The 15,709-nt window shown below is 36.4% G+C and overlaps 1 protein-coding gene across 2 annotated transcripts in view; it reads left to right on the plus strand.

Annotated features, from left to right (window-relative positions):
* The window catches only part of pkn2a (protein kinase N2a), a 27,294-nt gene continuing 11,585 nt past the window's right edge, over positions 1–15,709 (plus strand). Inside the window, exons 1-3 of one of the 2 annotated variants that reach the window (XM_084412536.1) lie at positions 1–358; positions 4,559–4,850; positions 15,223–15,377. In XM_084412536.1, coding sequence (XP_084268662.1) covers positions 338–358; positions 4,559–4,850; positions 15,223–15,377 — 468 coding nt within the window. In that variant the 5' untranslated portion in view covers positions 1–337. Of the gene's footprint in view, positions 359–4,108; positions 4,284–4,558; positions 4,851–15,222; positions 15,378–15,709 lie in introns of those variants that run through there. The other variant, XM_084412535.1, reaches the window with a different exon arrangement.

Consider the following 15,709-nt stretch of genomic DNA (forward strand, 5'->3'; position numbering starts at 1 on the left):
GGACTAGCGGTGGCTGAACTGGGTGCGGGAACAGAAACTTGCACTTGGGTCGTTCTGCCACCCGCCTCCCCTTGCGTTGTTCCGATTTTAGCAGCAGCAGAACTCTACGTTCACCCCAAATGCGCGGATCTCCGCCCTGAGCTCTGGGTTTAAACCCCTACATTTACAACAAACTCTCAGCTCAACCATGGGACCCCCTCCCGTCTCCCGGCCATGATCGTACGGGAAAAAAATAAAGAGCTTTTCGCTTGAGACGGAAACATAACAGCCTTGTTTTTTGGGAGTGACTCACTCACCTCCCCTTCCCCAGAGTTTGATTCAAGAGTTCACAACCAAGATGGCCGCCGATCCCATGCAGGTAGGAAAAGTTTGTTATCTTGTGCAATATTGATGAAAAGAATCTTGAATGATGTAAAGTGTGCACGGCGACTTTTATGCTTCACAAACATAGTATGCGCCGTAAGCGCAGCTCTCTCGCGCACTTTCAAACCACTTCTTTTCTTCCTTTGGGACGAGCTTCCCTCCGCCGAAGAGCTCATGACACGGGAAAACGGGGAACGGGTCATGAAAAATACTTCTGACAGGAGTTTAGAGGATGTATTTTCTCCCGTGCAGTCATAGTATTGTCTCCATTTAAAATTGGACTGATTTTATGCGGCGTTGCGTATTGGAAAACACGGAGTTTTGATGGATTGGAATTGAAACCACTGGTTGTGTCTTAACCTAACTCAGTGAGCTGCCTAACTAACGTTAGACTGCAAAATGGGATGAAGACAAAACCTAAAACAGATTTAAATAAAGCTAATACACAGTATTTTATTAAGTCCACTGCCGCCCTCCACCATTATTACCACCACAGCATTCCTGGAATTGAGGCGTAGTGTAACTTTTACTGGGAAGTATAGTATGAAGTTCTGTTCTCGTGGTTTATGCTTGTTTTGAGATGTTTTCTACAAATCATTTTGTAGTTATTTGGTTGTTGCTTTTTGTCTTTTTGTTTAGTGCTGAACTGCAGTCTTGTTTCTAACTTTTTGAAACTAGGCTAGTTATCAAGATAAACTGAATGTGTTTACAATGTACACACATCTTTTAACACCCTAAGTGGTTTGTTAGGTAACATTAACTATTCCAATTCAATTCTTTCTTTCTTCTTTTTTAAAAATAAACTGTTTATCTGCTTTTGAAGCGTCTTAAATGTCAAGATAATGTTTTTGGCAATGGATGGCATTTCAATAACTGCAATGAGCTGTTGTTATCATCCATTATAACTCAAATTATAATGTGCCTTTTTGTGCACATTATACTTCTAGATATGGACTTTAACCCTTTCTACAATAGATACTTTTTTTAATTCACCCATTAGCCTATCACTTTTGATGTTGTTTGTTCACAGACATAATCATGATATCTGAACATTTGAAAATTCAGTTGTCTGGTATGCAAAACTATGCCCATGCACACGTCATTTTGCCAGTGTATTCAGTTTACGAGCAGAATTGTGTGTTTTACAGCTATTTTAAACTGGAAATGACAACGTTGTTACCAAAACATGTTTTATCAGCATTGTTCCCAGAACTGATAAGTCCAAGAGTATTTTGGAAAGTGGAAGAGACAATGCTGCATTTGGTTTTATGTGGTGAATGAGAGGTCTGATGAGGTTGTAGTTCGTTAACGTGCTCTTTAAGACTCTCTTTAGTGTATGAAGGGAGATTTTCACCCCATCAGTTTGAGTTTAATAAGCAAAGCGCTTTATTAATGACTTTTTTATTTTATTATGCTGTTTTAATGCTGATTTTGTATGTGTGTGTGTCTTGTCCTGAGTGTAGCACAGCTGGCGGTACAAGGAAGAGATAAGGTGCAACTGGCTTTTTCCTATAGTAACTAAAATGAAGTACAGAAGTTTCTGTATGTGTCAGTGCTGTATGTGTAAGCATAGTGCCAGTTATGTTTTTATTTATTTTTTTAGACAGTGAAGTCATGCATGAAGACTATAAACAAGTGGGTCACCAAATCTAAAATTTCAGAAGATTCAGCCCAGTTTTGCTTTTAGTTATAACTTACAGGAAAAACTTAATCAGCATAATTCAGATTAATGAAGCATAATATAGCTGTACCATATTGATTATCTGCTAATATTAGAGAGATTTTATTTGATCTGTATTGGTTGAAATTGGATATTTAAATGTGCATGCTCAGTTTTACTTTTAGATTTACTTTTATTTAGGCTTGACGTTTAGTTAAAGGTTGTATTAGCGATTTCAGGCCCAAAAAAGGCCCAAACATAAATGATGACATTCACCTAATCTTTCCTAACGATCCGCTAGCTGCCCGCCCCATAAGCAGGCAGTCAAAAAAACGCGTCTCTGTAGGCAGCCTAGGCTCTGAGATCTGCACACAAAAACAATTGGGTTCACCAACCACTCAAAACCAAAATAAATAGTGTTCCAACCAATCACCAACAGGGGGAGGGTGTTGTGAGGTTTTGACCTACAGAGACGCGTTTTTTTGACGGCCTGCTTATGGGGCGGGCAGCTAGCGGATCGTTAGGAAAGATTAGATGAATGTCATCATTTATGTTTGGGCCTTTTTTGGGCCTGAAATCGCTGACACAACCTTTAAAGGTAGGGTAGGCAATTTTCGGAGAGGCTAGCAATAGTGAGCTAGCATTAAAGGATAAAAGGCCCATATATACTCACAACGAAATTCTTTTTCGTTCTTCGTTTAGGGGTAAAACAAAGTTCGAAATACATGACCAGCGATATACTGCAAGCAAACATCCGACGACACCCCACAGAGCAAAGTTTAAATATGTAAATATGTGCGCGTTTTCCACTCAATAACAAAATGAACACACTAATAAAATTGAGAAAACAGCAAGCATTTTTTAACGAAGCATCATAAAAGCATCTGATCATCAGCAACGTTGATTGATTTAGACCACTTAACTTATAGCTAATGCTTTCAACCAGCATAACAAAAAATGGTTGTGGAACAAATCACCTACCCTGCCTTTAATCTTTCAAAACACTCATATTATTGTTTAATGTAAATTGTCTTTAGGAAATCTCAAAATAAATGAAATAGCCTATCCATTTTTCATGATGTACATTATAATGTGATGCCTAAATTCACTTCTGGCAAGTTTTTACTGTTTTAACTTTTATATATATATATATATATATATATATATATATATATATATATATATATATATATATATATATATATATATATATATATATACTATACATATATATATATACATATACTATACATATATATATATTACTATACATATATACATATACTATATACTATACATATATATATATTACTATACATATATACATATACTATATACTATACATATACTATACATATATATATATATATATATATATATATATATACTAATTTTCAGTTTTGGCTGAAAATGTTAAAATTCAATACTATTTTGTCTATCTATCATCTATAGCTTAGATAGATAGATAGATAGATAGATAGATAGATAGATAGATAGATAGATAGATAGATAGATAGATAGATAGATAGATAGATAGATAGATAGATAGATAGATAGACAAAATAGTATTGAATTGTAACATTTTCAGCCAAAACTGAAAATTAGTATATATATATATATATATATATATATATATATATATATATATATATATATATATATATACACACTAATTTTCAGTTTTGGCTGAAAATGTTAAAATTCAATACTATTTTGTCTATCTATCTATCTATCTATCTATCTATCATCTATAGCTTAGATAGATAGATAGATAGATAGATAGATAGATAGATAGATAGATAGATAGATAGATAGATAGATAGATAGATAGATAGATAGATAGATAGATAGATTGACAAAATAGTATTGAATTTTAACATTTTCAGCCAAAACTGAAAATTTGTATATATATATATATATATATATATATATATATATAAATTTCAGCCATAACTGAAAAATTGGCTAGTTATTGACATTAATATTGGCCGTATATGACTATATAGAATCAGATATGTTTTGCTTATTGTCTGTGCATATTTGACGAACTTCGCCTTCATCCTCCCTTAGACCTGAATGAGCACATTCTGCTGAAAGTTTTCAGTACTTTGTTTTGAAGCTTTATTTATGGCTACAATTTCCCCTGGAGGAAGATTAGAGGAGCTGTGTCAGTTCTCTTACATGTTGTCATGAGCCCATGAAGAGCTGGGCTAAGCAGGATTTGGCTCACCCACTCAGACCAGTTATCCTCCCTGCTGATGTCAGTGATACTGTGTTTCTTTGTTTATGTGTACCTGTGTGTGTGTTTTCGTTCATGCTTATGGGGTTTGTGTGCAAGGTGCACTGGGAGATTTGAATGCAATATATAATGACTCGTGTTACTGTGAGCAAAAATGAATCCTTAGGAGGGAATTTCCTTCATGTGTTGACTAATAATGTTTTATTTATTCTTTTATTTTTTGAATGGGGAAAAAAATACCTTTATGTGAAAGCTTTGTATTTATTTGTGATGACTAAAAGTTTTATTTTGTTCAGGCTCACATGGTTTCGGAGCAGCTGGGCCTGGGGCACAACCTTGACCTGTCTGATACCATGGTGCAGCAGAAGCTAGATGAAATCAAGGAGCAGATCAAGAAGGAGATCCGCAAAGAGCTGAAGATCAAAGAGGGGGTGGAGAACCTCAGAAAGGTCACCACAGAAAAAAAGAGACTGGCATATGTTGATAATATGCTCAAGAAATCCAACAAGAAGTTAGAGGAGCTGCATCAAGAGCTTCAGGAACTCAACGCTCATATTGTGGTAAAGGATCCAGAGGATCTTCTCTTAGGTATGAGCAAAGCTGTCATAAGTAAGCTTCAACTGTCTGCAGCGCCCCATATGATTCAACCCCCTTTGCAAATCAGATTTTTTGGCAAAATGTACAGACTTTCAGCTGTTTGCAATGTACAAATCAAACAAAAGTAATTGAAATAGCTCAACACAACAAATGTTTCAAGTGGTTTCCCCAAATTCAACTAAAAATGCAACTTTTAATGACTTTTGCAGTCTCAAAATGATTCAACCCCTTCATGGCAAGCATCTTTAGTACTTAGTAAAACACCCTTTTGCTGTTATGACTTGCTGCAAATGAGATGTATAACCAGACACCAGCTTCTGGCAGCGTTTCTGAGGTATCTTAGCCCATTCTTCATGAGCAATGGCCTCCAGTTCAGTAATATTCGTGGGTTTGCATGCCGCAACCGCCTTCTTCAAATCCCACCAGAGATTTTCTATGGGGTTCAAATCAGGTGACTGTGATGTCACTGTAGAATCTTTCAAGACTTTTTTCTGCAACCAAGCCTTGGTGGAATTTGAGGTAGGCTTGGGATCATTGTCCTGTTGGAAGGTCCATTGACGCCCAAGCTTCAGCTTCCTCACTGACGGCATGAAGTTTTCTCCTAGGATTTCCTGAAGGATGATGATATCTTCTCTTAATTTTTTGGACCATTCTTTTGACTAACATGCAGTCAAATGTGACACTCAACAAAACTAGGCTACGTCTACATTAATCCGGATAGATTTGAAAACTGAGTTTTTGTTTCAAAACGCTCTCCGTCCACACTAGCGTTTTCCAAAAGATTCTCATCCACACTGAAACGTCGGAAAATGCTAAATTCACCTTACAGCGCATGCGTAAACCCCCATAAAAGCTCACTGAGATGATACAGATACAGACACAAGACATCAAGTTATCACGCAATTCTTCTGGCAGGATCATTTTATTTAGCAAAATATCTCACCATTCACTCATGCGTCCAGGTCTCACTCACTCACCATTATTTGTTTGGTCTAAAACGCAACTGCTCTGCCGCAGGACAGCAAATGCGAGTGAATTTTCTGTCATCTTTGCAGGAGAGTGATATGAAGAGTGTGGAAAGTAACATATTTTAGCCACTGTGTGAAATTGAATAGCACATAACAGGCACAAGACCGGTATAAACATGAATATCTATGGGTTCAATATGTGTCACATGACTAAACTTACATCATTGTTTTCACAGTCCACATTACAACGCGAAAATGTAGTTTTCAAATTTATCCACTTTGGAGAGCGTTTTCAAAAAGCTTTGTTTTCGTTGCTAAAAACGCTGTCTCAGTTTGGACGTAAGGCCAAAACGTAGAGAAAAAGATGCGTTTTCAAACGAAAAAGTGTTAGTGTGGACTAGCCAGTTCATATATTTCAGGTGTTCTAGCTCAAGCACACCTGGTGGAACTAATGAAGCCCTTGATTAGTTGCATCAGGTGTGCTTGAGACAATACCTGTTTTGCAGATTTGTGCTGTTGTGAGGCATTCTATTCAGGGGGATGAATAATTTTGAGACTGCAGAAGTCATTAAAAGTTGCATTTTCAGTTGACTTTGGGGAAACATTTGTTGCGTTGATCTATTTCAATTACTTTTGTATGATTTGTTCATTGCAAACAGCTGAAAGTCTGTCAATTTTGCCAATAAACCTGATTTGCAATGGGGGTTGAATCATTATATACAACCTTATATATCATGTGTGTATACACATAGACACTGCTGTTCAAAAGTTTGGGGTCAGTTAAAAAAAAAACTTTTATTCAGCAAGGATGCATTAAATTGATCAAAAACATTTATAATGTTACAAAAGATTTCTATTTCAAATAAATGTTCAAAATACTTTTGAACTTTCTATTCATCAAGGCTCCAGAAAAAGTAAATGTATCATCATCATCATGTTTTTCACAAAAACATTAAGCACCACACCTGTTTTCAACATTGATTATAATAAGAAATGTTTCTTGAGCAGCAAATCAACATATTAGAATGATTTCTGAAGGATCATGTGACACTGAAGACTGGAGTAATGACTGCTGAAATTTCAGATTTGACATCACAGGAATAAATACATTTTAAAAATGTATTCAAATAGAAAACTTTTAAAGTAATGTTTTTATTTTTTTTATTGTATGTTTTAGTCATTTCATAGTCATTTTAAATTATAATAGTATAGTTGTTGTTTTTTCTTTATATTGTACAATATATTGGTGCGGGTAATATTTGTAAAAATGTCAAAGGCTTCATTTATTTGATCAATTTTTTTTTTAAATGGTGCAGTCTTGCGGTTTCCAGTGGGCCATCCTTATTGTTGCTATTTTTGAAAAAATGTCTTGCTTCACAGCGTCCACAAAGCACTTTTTGATTGCTTTGAAGATAATAAATTAACACAATACAGGTGTAACAGTTCATCTAAACCTCTTTGAACTATTATATATTATGGTGAAGTTTGGTCAAATCTCTTGCTCTACTAACCGCATCCTTATATGGGACAAGATTTAGCCTGGCATGGTTAACCTTATCTGATGTGAAGGGGCTTTTGTTTGGTGACTCAGCGCAAGAGGAATGTCGCCGTGTGTCACACCTCTGTGTTGACCTCCTCAGTCTGTGTCCAGTGAGCAGAAGTCAGCAGATCTGCTTCCAGTCGCCGCTGCAAGAACAGCGTGCCAGTGCCTCACTGATGATGTAATCGTGCTCTCTGTTGCTCAGCACTTGTAAGGACTGGAGCCCAGACAGTGGACTTTCCATATAGCATGTACACTACCGGTCCAAAGTTTGCAATAATTAAGATTATTAAGATTTAAATGAATTAATAATTAAAATTGAAATGTTTTTCTTACCAAGGCTGCATTTATTTGATCAAAAATACAGTAAAACACTAATATTGTGAAAATATTATTACAATTTAAAATAACTGTTTTCTATTTGAATATATTTTAAAATAATTTATTCCTGTGATGCAAAGCTGAATTTTCAGCATCATTACTCCAGTCTTCAGTGTCACATGATCCTTCAGAAATCATTCTAATATGCTGATTTACTGCTCAAGAAAGTTGTTATCAATTATTGTTGGTGCTCTCTCTCTCTCTCTCTCTCTCTCTCTCTCTCTCTCTCTATCTATCTCTATCTCTATCTCTATCTCTATCTCTATCTCTATCTCTCTCTCTCTCTCTCTCTCTCTCTCTCTCTCTCTCTCTCTCTCTCTCTCTCTCTCTCTCTCTCTCTCTCTCTCTCTCTCTCTCTCTCTCTCTCTCTCTCTCTCTCTCTCTCTCTCTCTCTCTCTCTCTCTCTCTCTCTCTCTCTCTCTATATCTCTCTCTCTCTATATCTCTATATCTATATATATATATATATATGAAGACTTCAGATGCAAAAGCCTCTAAAGTGCCATCTGAAATTTTCTTCTAAAATGATCATTTTTATCAACTTTGTATGTTTATGTTCAGTTATTTCACTTTAATGGCAATGAAAAATACCTATTAATTGTCATTAAAGTGAAATTACTGAACTTAAATATATGAGCTTGATAAAAATGATCATTCTAGAAGAAAATTTCAGATGGCACTTAGAGGCTTTTGAACTCTTCATATATATATAATTTCTTTTCTTTTTTTTCTTGTACTGGTCTTAAAGTTTTGAATGGTAGTGTATCACGATTTCCAGAAAAAATATTAAGCAGCACAACTGTTTTCAACATTGATTATAAAAAGAAATGCTTCTTGAGCAGCAAATCGGCGTATTAGAATGATTTCTGAAGGATCATGTGACACTGAAGACGAATGATGCTGAAAATTCAGCTTTATCACAGGAATAAATTACATTTTACAATATAATAAAATAGACAACAGTTATTTAAATTGTAATAATATGTCTTAATAATATTACAGTTTTTATCAAATAATTTTTTATCAAATAAATGCAGCCTTTATAAGCTTGAGACATCTTGTAAAAATGTCTTTTGACCTGTAGGAAATAAATTGCTAGTCCAGTGTGTTAAAGGCCTATAATCTGCTTTTAAGCACCTCTTAAGTCTCCTTGTAGTAGGTTAGTAATATCTGCTGTGTGTGTGTGCGTTATTCTCTTACCCTCTATTTATAATAACCACAACAGAGGCATCTGTATTTATGCCTTGTGTAAGGATTCTCCAGGTGCTCAACAAAAGACAATTGTTCATCATTAACATGTGCTTCCCACACAAAGGTGCTCTGTGAAGATTTATTAAGCACAGACAACCTTCTCGCTTCCTCTCTGAACCTCAACAACCTTCATAATTTGTATGTGTTGCCTATGTAGCAGTTTTATTTAGATCAATGCATTTTTGGAGATGTTATATTTTGGGATTGTTGTGATGTTATCATATCCTTTAACTACAGATTAAATGGTATAAATTTCATTTATGGTTCGTATTGTTTGAGATTGACTGTTTAAAGAGGCACAATTTTGATGGAAAAAGCTGAATTTTCAGCATCATTACTCCAGTTTTCATTGTCACATGATCCTTCAGAAATTCTAATATGAAGCATACAAGAAACATTTCTTATTATCAAACTTTTTAAAGGCTCAAGGAAGGAACTACAGTCTTTTCATGTATATATGAATTGTTTTTGTGGTTCAATTAAATTTAATATGGAAAACAACGATAGTGAGCTCCCATGTCTGGACGTTGAAGTTTTTAAAGTTGAGCATATCTTATCGACAACGGTACATAGAAAACCGACGGATAGAAACAGCCCATTGCAAGTAGTGACTACTAAAACAGGGTTTACTCTATAGTCAGTTCCTAAGAATAAGACATATTTGATCAAATAGAACAGACTTAGATATTGAGTCAAGAAAATTGTATGATACATTTTTAACACGTGGATATAAGAATCAGTGATTGGAGTCGTCTTTGGAGAAAGTTAATATTTTAGATAACATCTCAATTAAATATTCCAAAATAAAGAGAAATTTGTTGATGCTATGTTGTACCACATATACAGTGGGGAGAACAATTATTTGATACACTGCCGATTTTGCAGGTTTTCACACTTACAAAGCATGTAGAAGTCTGTCATTTTTATCATCTCTTCAACTGTGAGTGATGGAATCTAAAATTTTCAAAAATCCAGAAAATCACATTGTATGATTTTTAAGTAATTAATTAAGTAAAGTATTTGATACATCAGAAAAGCAGAACTTAATATTTGGTACAGAAACTACAGAAACTGCAATTACAGAGATTTGCAACTGCAACAGAGAACTGCAACTACATTTCCTGTAGTTCTTGACCAGGTTTGCACACACTGCAGCAGGGATTTTGGCCCACTCCTCCATACAGACCATCTCCAGATCCTTCAGGTTTCGGGTCTGTCGCTGGGCAATACGGTCTTTCAGCTCCCTCCAAAGATTTTCTATTGGGTTCAGGTCTGGAGACTGGCTAGGCCACTCCAGGACCTTGAGATGCTTCTTACGGAGCCACTCCTTAGTTGCCCTGGCTTTGTGTTTCGGGTCGTTGTCATGCTGGAAGACCCAGCCACGACCAATCTTCAATGCTCTTACTGAGGGAAGGAGGTTGTTGGCCAAGATCTCACGATACTTGGCCCCATCCATCCTCCACTCAATACGGTGCAGTCGTATACAGTCGTATACAATACTTTGCAGAAAAACATCCCCAAAGAATGATGTTTCCTCCATGCTTCACGGTTGGGATGGTGTTCTTGGGGTTGTACTCATCCTTCTTCTTCCTCCAAACACGGCGAGTGGAGTTTAGACCAAAAAGCTCTATTTTTGTCTCATCAGACCACATGACCTTCTCCCATTCCTCCTCTGGATCATCCAGATGGTCATTGGCAAACTTCAGACGGGCCTGGACATGCGCTGACTTGAGCAGGGGGACCTTGCATGCGCTGCAGGATTTTAACCCATGACGGCGTAGTGTGTTACTAATGGTTTTCTTTGAGACTGTGGTCCCAGCTCTCTTCAGGTCATTGACCAGGTCCTGCCGTGTAGTTCTGGGCTGATCCCTCACCTTCCTCATGATCATTGATGCCCCACGAGGTGAGATCTTGCATGGTGCCCCAGACCGAGGGAGATTGACCGTCATGTTTAACTTCTTCCATTTTCTAATAATTGCGCCAACAGTTGATGCCTTCTCACCAAGCTGCTTGCCTATTGTCCTGTAGCCCATCCCAGCCTTGTGCAGGTCTACAATTTTATCCCTGATGTCCTTACACAGCTCTCTGGTCTTACATTTTACATTTACATTTATTCATTTAGCTGACGCTTTTATCCAAAGCGACTTACAATTGCTATATATGTCAGAGGTCGCACGCCTCTGGAGCAACTAGGGGTTAAGTGTCTTGCTCAGGGACACATTGGTGTCTCACAGTGGATTCGAACCCGGGTCTCTCACACCAAAGGCATGTGTCTTATCCATTGCGCCACCACCACCCCTCTTGGCCATTGTGGAGAGGTTGGAGTCTGTTTGATTGAGTGTGTGGACAGGTGTCTTTTATACAGGTAACGAATTCAAACTGGTGCAGTTAATACAGGTAATGAGTGGAGAACAGGAGGGCTTCTTAAAGAAAAACTAACCGGTCTGTGAGAGCCGGAATTTTTACTGGTTGGTAGGAGATCAAATACTTATGTCATGCAATAAAATGCAAATTAATTACTTAAATCGTACAATGTGATTTTCTGGATTTTTGTTTTAGATTACGTCACTCACAGTTGAAGAGTACCTATGATAAAAATGACAGACTTCTACATGCTTTGTAAGTGGGAAAACCTGCAAAATCGGCAGTGTATCAAATACTTGTTCTCCCCACTGTATATATGTCAAAAACATCTTTAAAAAACAGTCATATTTTAAACACAAGCGAGAAATGTAATAAATTGTTTAATAGATCTTAATCAGAGCAGCACCATGACAGGTATGAAAGCGAGGCTGTGAGGGAACAGTCTTACCGTGCTTTCAATGGCATCCTCTGTAAAAAGCTGTATAAAGCTCCTAGATCTTTTGTCATTTTCCACAGCTCATAATATTGTCTGGGGTTTTTGTCTACTGAAATTTCTCGGAAAGGTATTTTTTGCAGTTTCGTAAGCAGAACAATCAAAAAACACATTAAAGGGATACTCCACTTTTTTCGGAAATATGCTCATTTTACATCTCCCCCAGAGTTAAACAGTTGAGTTTTACCGTTTTAGAATCCATTCAGCCGAACTCCGGGTCTGACGGTACCACTTTTAGCATAGCTTAGCATAGATCATTGATTCAGACGAGTCCAGTAGCATTTCTTTCAAAATGACCAAAGAGTTTCAATATTTTTCCTATTTAAAACTTGACTCTTCTGTAGTTAAACCGTGTACTAAGATCGACGGAAAATGAAAAGTTGCGATTTTCTAAACCTATATGGCTAGGAACTACTCTCATTCCGGCGTAATAATCAAGGAACTGTGCGGCCGTACCATGGGTGCAGCAGGCGTAATAATATGACGCAGCGCCTGAAAATAGGTCTAATAGGTTAGACAAACTTAGTCCCGGTCACGTTGGAAGAAGTTACCGAGCTGCGGACTATTTTCAGGCGCAGCGTCATATCATTACGCCTGCTGCACCCATGGTACAGCCGCACAGTTCCTTGATTATTACGCCGGAATGAGAGTAGTTCCTAGGCATATAGGCTTAGAAAATCGCAACTTTTCATTTTCCGTCGATCTTAGTACACGGTTTAACTACAGAAGAGTCAAGTTTTAAATAGGAAAAATATTGAAACTCTTTGGTCATTTTGAAAGAAATGCTACTGGACTCATCAGATTCAATGATCTATGCTAAGCTATGCTAAAAGTGGTACCGTCAGACCCGGAGTTCGGCTGAATGGATTCTAAAACGGTAAAACTCAACTGTTTAACTCTGGGGGAGTTGTAAAATGAGCTTATTTCCGAAAAAAGTGGAGTATCCCTTTAAATAACAGTACAACCCAATGAAGAGATGTATGTCTGTCCCTCACAGCCTCGCTTTCATTACCATTAAAAATCAAAGATGGCGCCGCTGTGAATAAGGTCAATGATGGACCTCTATTTGTGTATTCTAGGGGAAGAAATTTATGGGATTACTTGGTACATACCAACACCACTTCTGTTGAAATGCATTCAAAACAATCAAAGGACCATGCAAACATTGTTTGGCTTGTCGTGACATAAAAAAAGGAATTTTAGCTATTCGAAAAAAACATTTTTTGTTGTTCAACAAATGTGATGTATAATTACTTTCTTGCCCTTGTGGCCTTCAATATGTGGGTAAGACCAATCATCAGCTGGGATTCCATATTAATGAACACAGAAGTGCTATAAATAGAACCAGTTGCTCCACATTTCACAGATGTAAATATACAGTTAATGAATTGTTTTTTGTGGAATAGATATTGTATTTCCGATGCATCGTAACTCGAATATGGAACAGAAATAATTACAAATTGAAAGCAAATGGATTTTTAGTCTTGATACTTTACAACCACATGGCTTGAATGAAGACTTTTAGTCTAGTTTTTTTATATTGTGAAGCTGTTTTTTCTCCTTCCTTTTCGGATATTGGGTAATTGTCAATTGAGTAACTGGTCTATTATTGATTTATTGAATACACACGTGTTTATATGTAAGAAATTGTTTATAAAGATAAAATGTTTCAAAAGAATGTGAACACTGAGGAAGGTGCACTTTTTTTGCATGTCATGTAATAATAAAAAAAAGATTGCTATTATCTTGGCATGTAATCATGTTTTGGTTATGCAGCACATGATTTTCAAGCATTGAGTTTTTTTACACTTTTTAGAAGGAATTTATTATCAGTGTTGAAAACAGTTGTGCTGCTTAATATTTTTGTGGAAACCATGTTACATTTATTTTCAGGATTCTTTGATGAATAATAGAACTTAAAAAAAAAAAACACACAAAAAACTTCAGGATCCTTAATAATATTATAAATGTCTTTACTGTCACTATTCAATTTAAGGTATCCTTGCTGAATAAATATCTGAAAAAAAAAAAATGAATTTCTTAAAAAATATATATATATCTTAATGACCCTAAACTTTTTTTCTTCAATCTGATGACTCCATTGTTGCCAAAACAATGGAGTAAAACAGAGTAAAAAAAAAAAAAAGGTTTTGCTAAATGAATGGAAGGGAGATCTTTTTTATTTAACATTTATTCTTTTTTTATTATTTATTTTGCCTTTTAATACATAGAACCTTGTTGATTTAATAGAAAAGTGGAGGAAGAGAAAAGTGCTTCATGTAAATAAAAACAGTTTTGCCATTATTTCTGTTCAAGTCTATAGCATCAGTTGATGCTATCAAAAATATATTTGTGTGTGTGTGTGTGTGTGTGTTGCCTGCTACCATATTTTGTATATTACCCAGCTCTGCAGTCACATAAAGTGCCTTAGTGAAAGCTGTTTTTGTTTGTTGTTAGCAGGAGTCTAACTGGTTTCATTTGCCTATAGAGGTGGGGGAGTTTTTTTTCTCTAGTCTGGACATGTAAAATAGTGCTGTGCTTCACTGAAATAATTTCAGTTTTCACAGTCCCTCATCACAGCCACACAAAAACATTCCTGGAAAACTGCAAGACTTATGCAGTCACACTCATAAGAGTGCTTCACCACATGGACCGCTTTTTAAACTTTGCTGCACCAATAATGACAAATTAATTCAAAGCATAAAATAAATATTCATACTTGGATTAGTGCAGCTTTTAAATGTGACTCTTAAAGGTTCTCAAAGGTCAAACAAAGAATCAGGTAGTACAGGTACTTTTGTTGCAACATCCTTCCTGTTATTTGTGGCTGAGCCAAAAATCTGGAAATTGCCGCAGAAAACTACAGAAACTTAATTTCTGTTGCTCTCATATTACTCAGCTTCTGACTCCTGACCCAAAGAAATGATCATTATTCAATTGGTCCTTTATGGTGGTGGTTGTGTGGAGAAGTAGTTGAAGATATGGTCTACTAAACAAAATGGGTTTAAGCCTCTCACAGGGGATATCCATCATCAACATTGTGCCCTTGAGCAAGACACTTAAATAGATAATCCACCCAAATGAAAACTGTCATCCTTTAGTCACCCTAATGTCATTCAGACCTGTATGACTGTCTTTAGTGGAACACAAAAGAAGAACATTGGCAACCAAACAACATTGTTGTCCACTGACTTCCATTGTATATAAAAAATGAAATAAAAACATTTTTCAAAATATCTTCTGTCAAGTGTGAGTAAATGATTACAGAATTTTCATTTTTGGGATCTGTTTAACTCTAGGTTGCTCCAGGAAGTCTTTCCTTGGATTCTCTTCAGATCCTACTAACTTTCTGTCATTTGTTTCCCAGAGTGCCCTCTTACACTGGACAGCCCCAAAAGTGAAGCACGAACGTGCACCAGCAGCAGCAGACTAGCGGCCCTGAAAAAACAGAACGACATTGAGTTGAAGGTGAAGCAGGGGGCCGAGAACATGATCCAGATGTATTCAAATAGCTCCTCAAAGGTAATGGACCATTTGGTTTTATTTAATGACTCTTTTTGCTTGAGGCTTCTCTTTTTCCAGTGATGTAGAATCCGGGACTCTGTTGTTTACAAAGCACAGGAGAGAACGCTATAGTCCCCTTTTGGCCCTCAACCTACACACACAACCAGTCAAATGTTTATTCCTGTGATGGAAGCTGAATTTTCAGCGTCATTACTCCAGTCTTCAGTGTCACATGATCCTTCAGAAATCATTCTAATATGCCAATTTGCTGCTGAAGAGACTTTCCTTATTACTATCAATGTTAAAAACAATTGCTTAATATTTTTGTGGAAACAGTCATATATTATTTT

The sequence above is a fragment of the Rutilus rutilus genome, assembly GCF_951802725.1.
Source record: "Rutilus rutilus genome assembly, chromosome: 6".
In the NCBI taxonomy this organism is placed as follows: Eukaryota; Metazoa; Chordata; class Actinopteri; order Cypriniformes; family Leuciscidae; genus Rutilus; species Rutilus rutilus.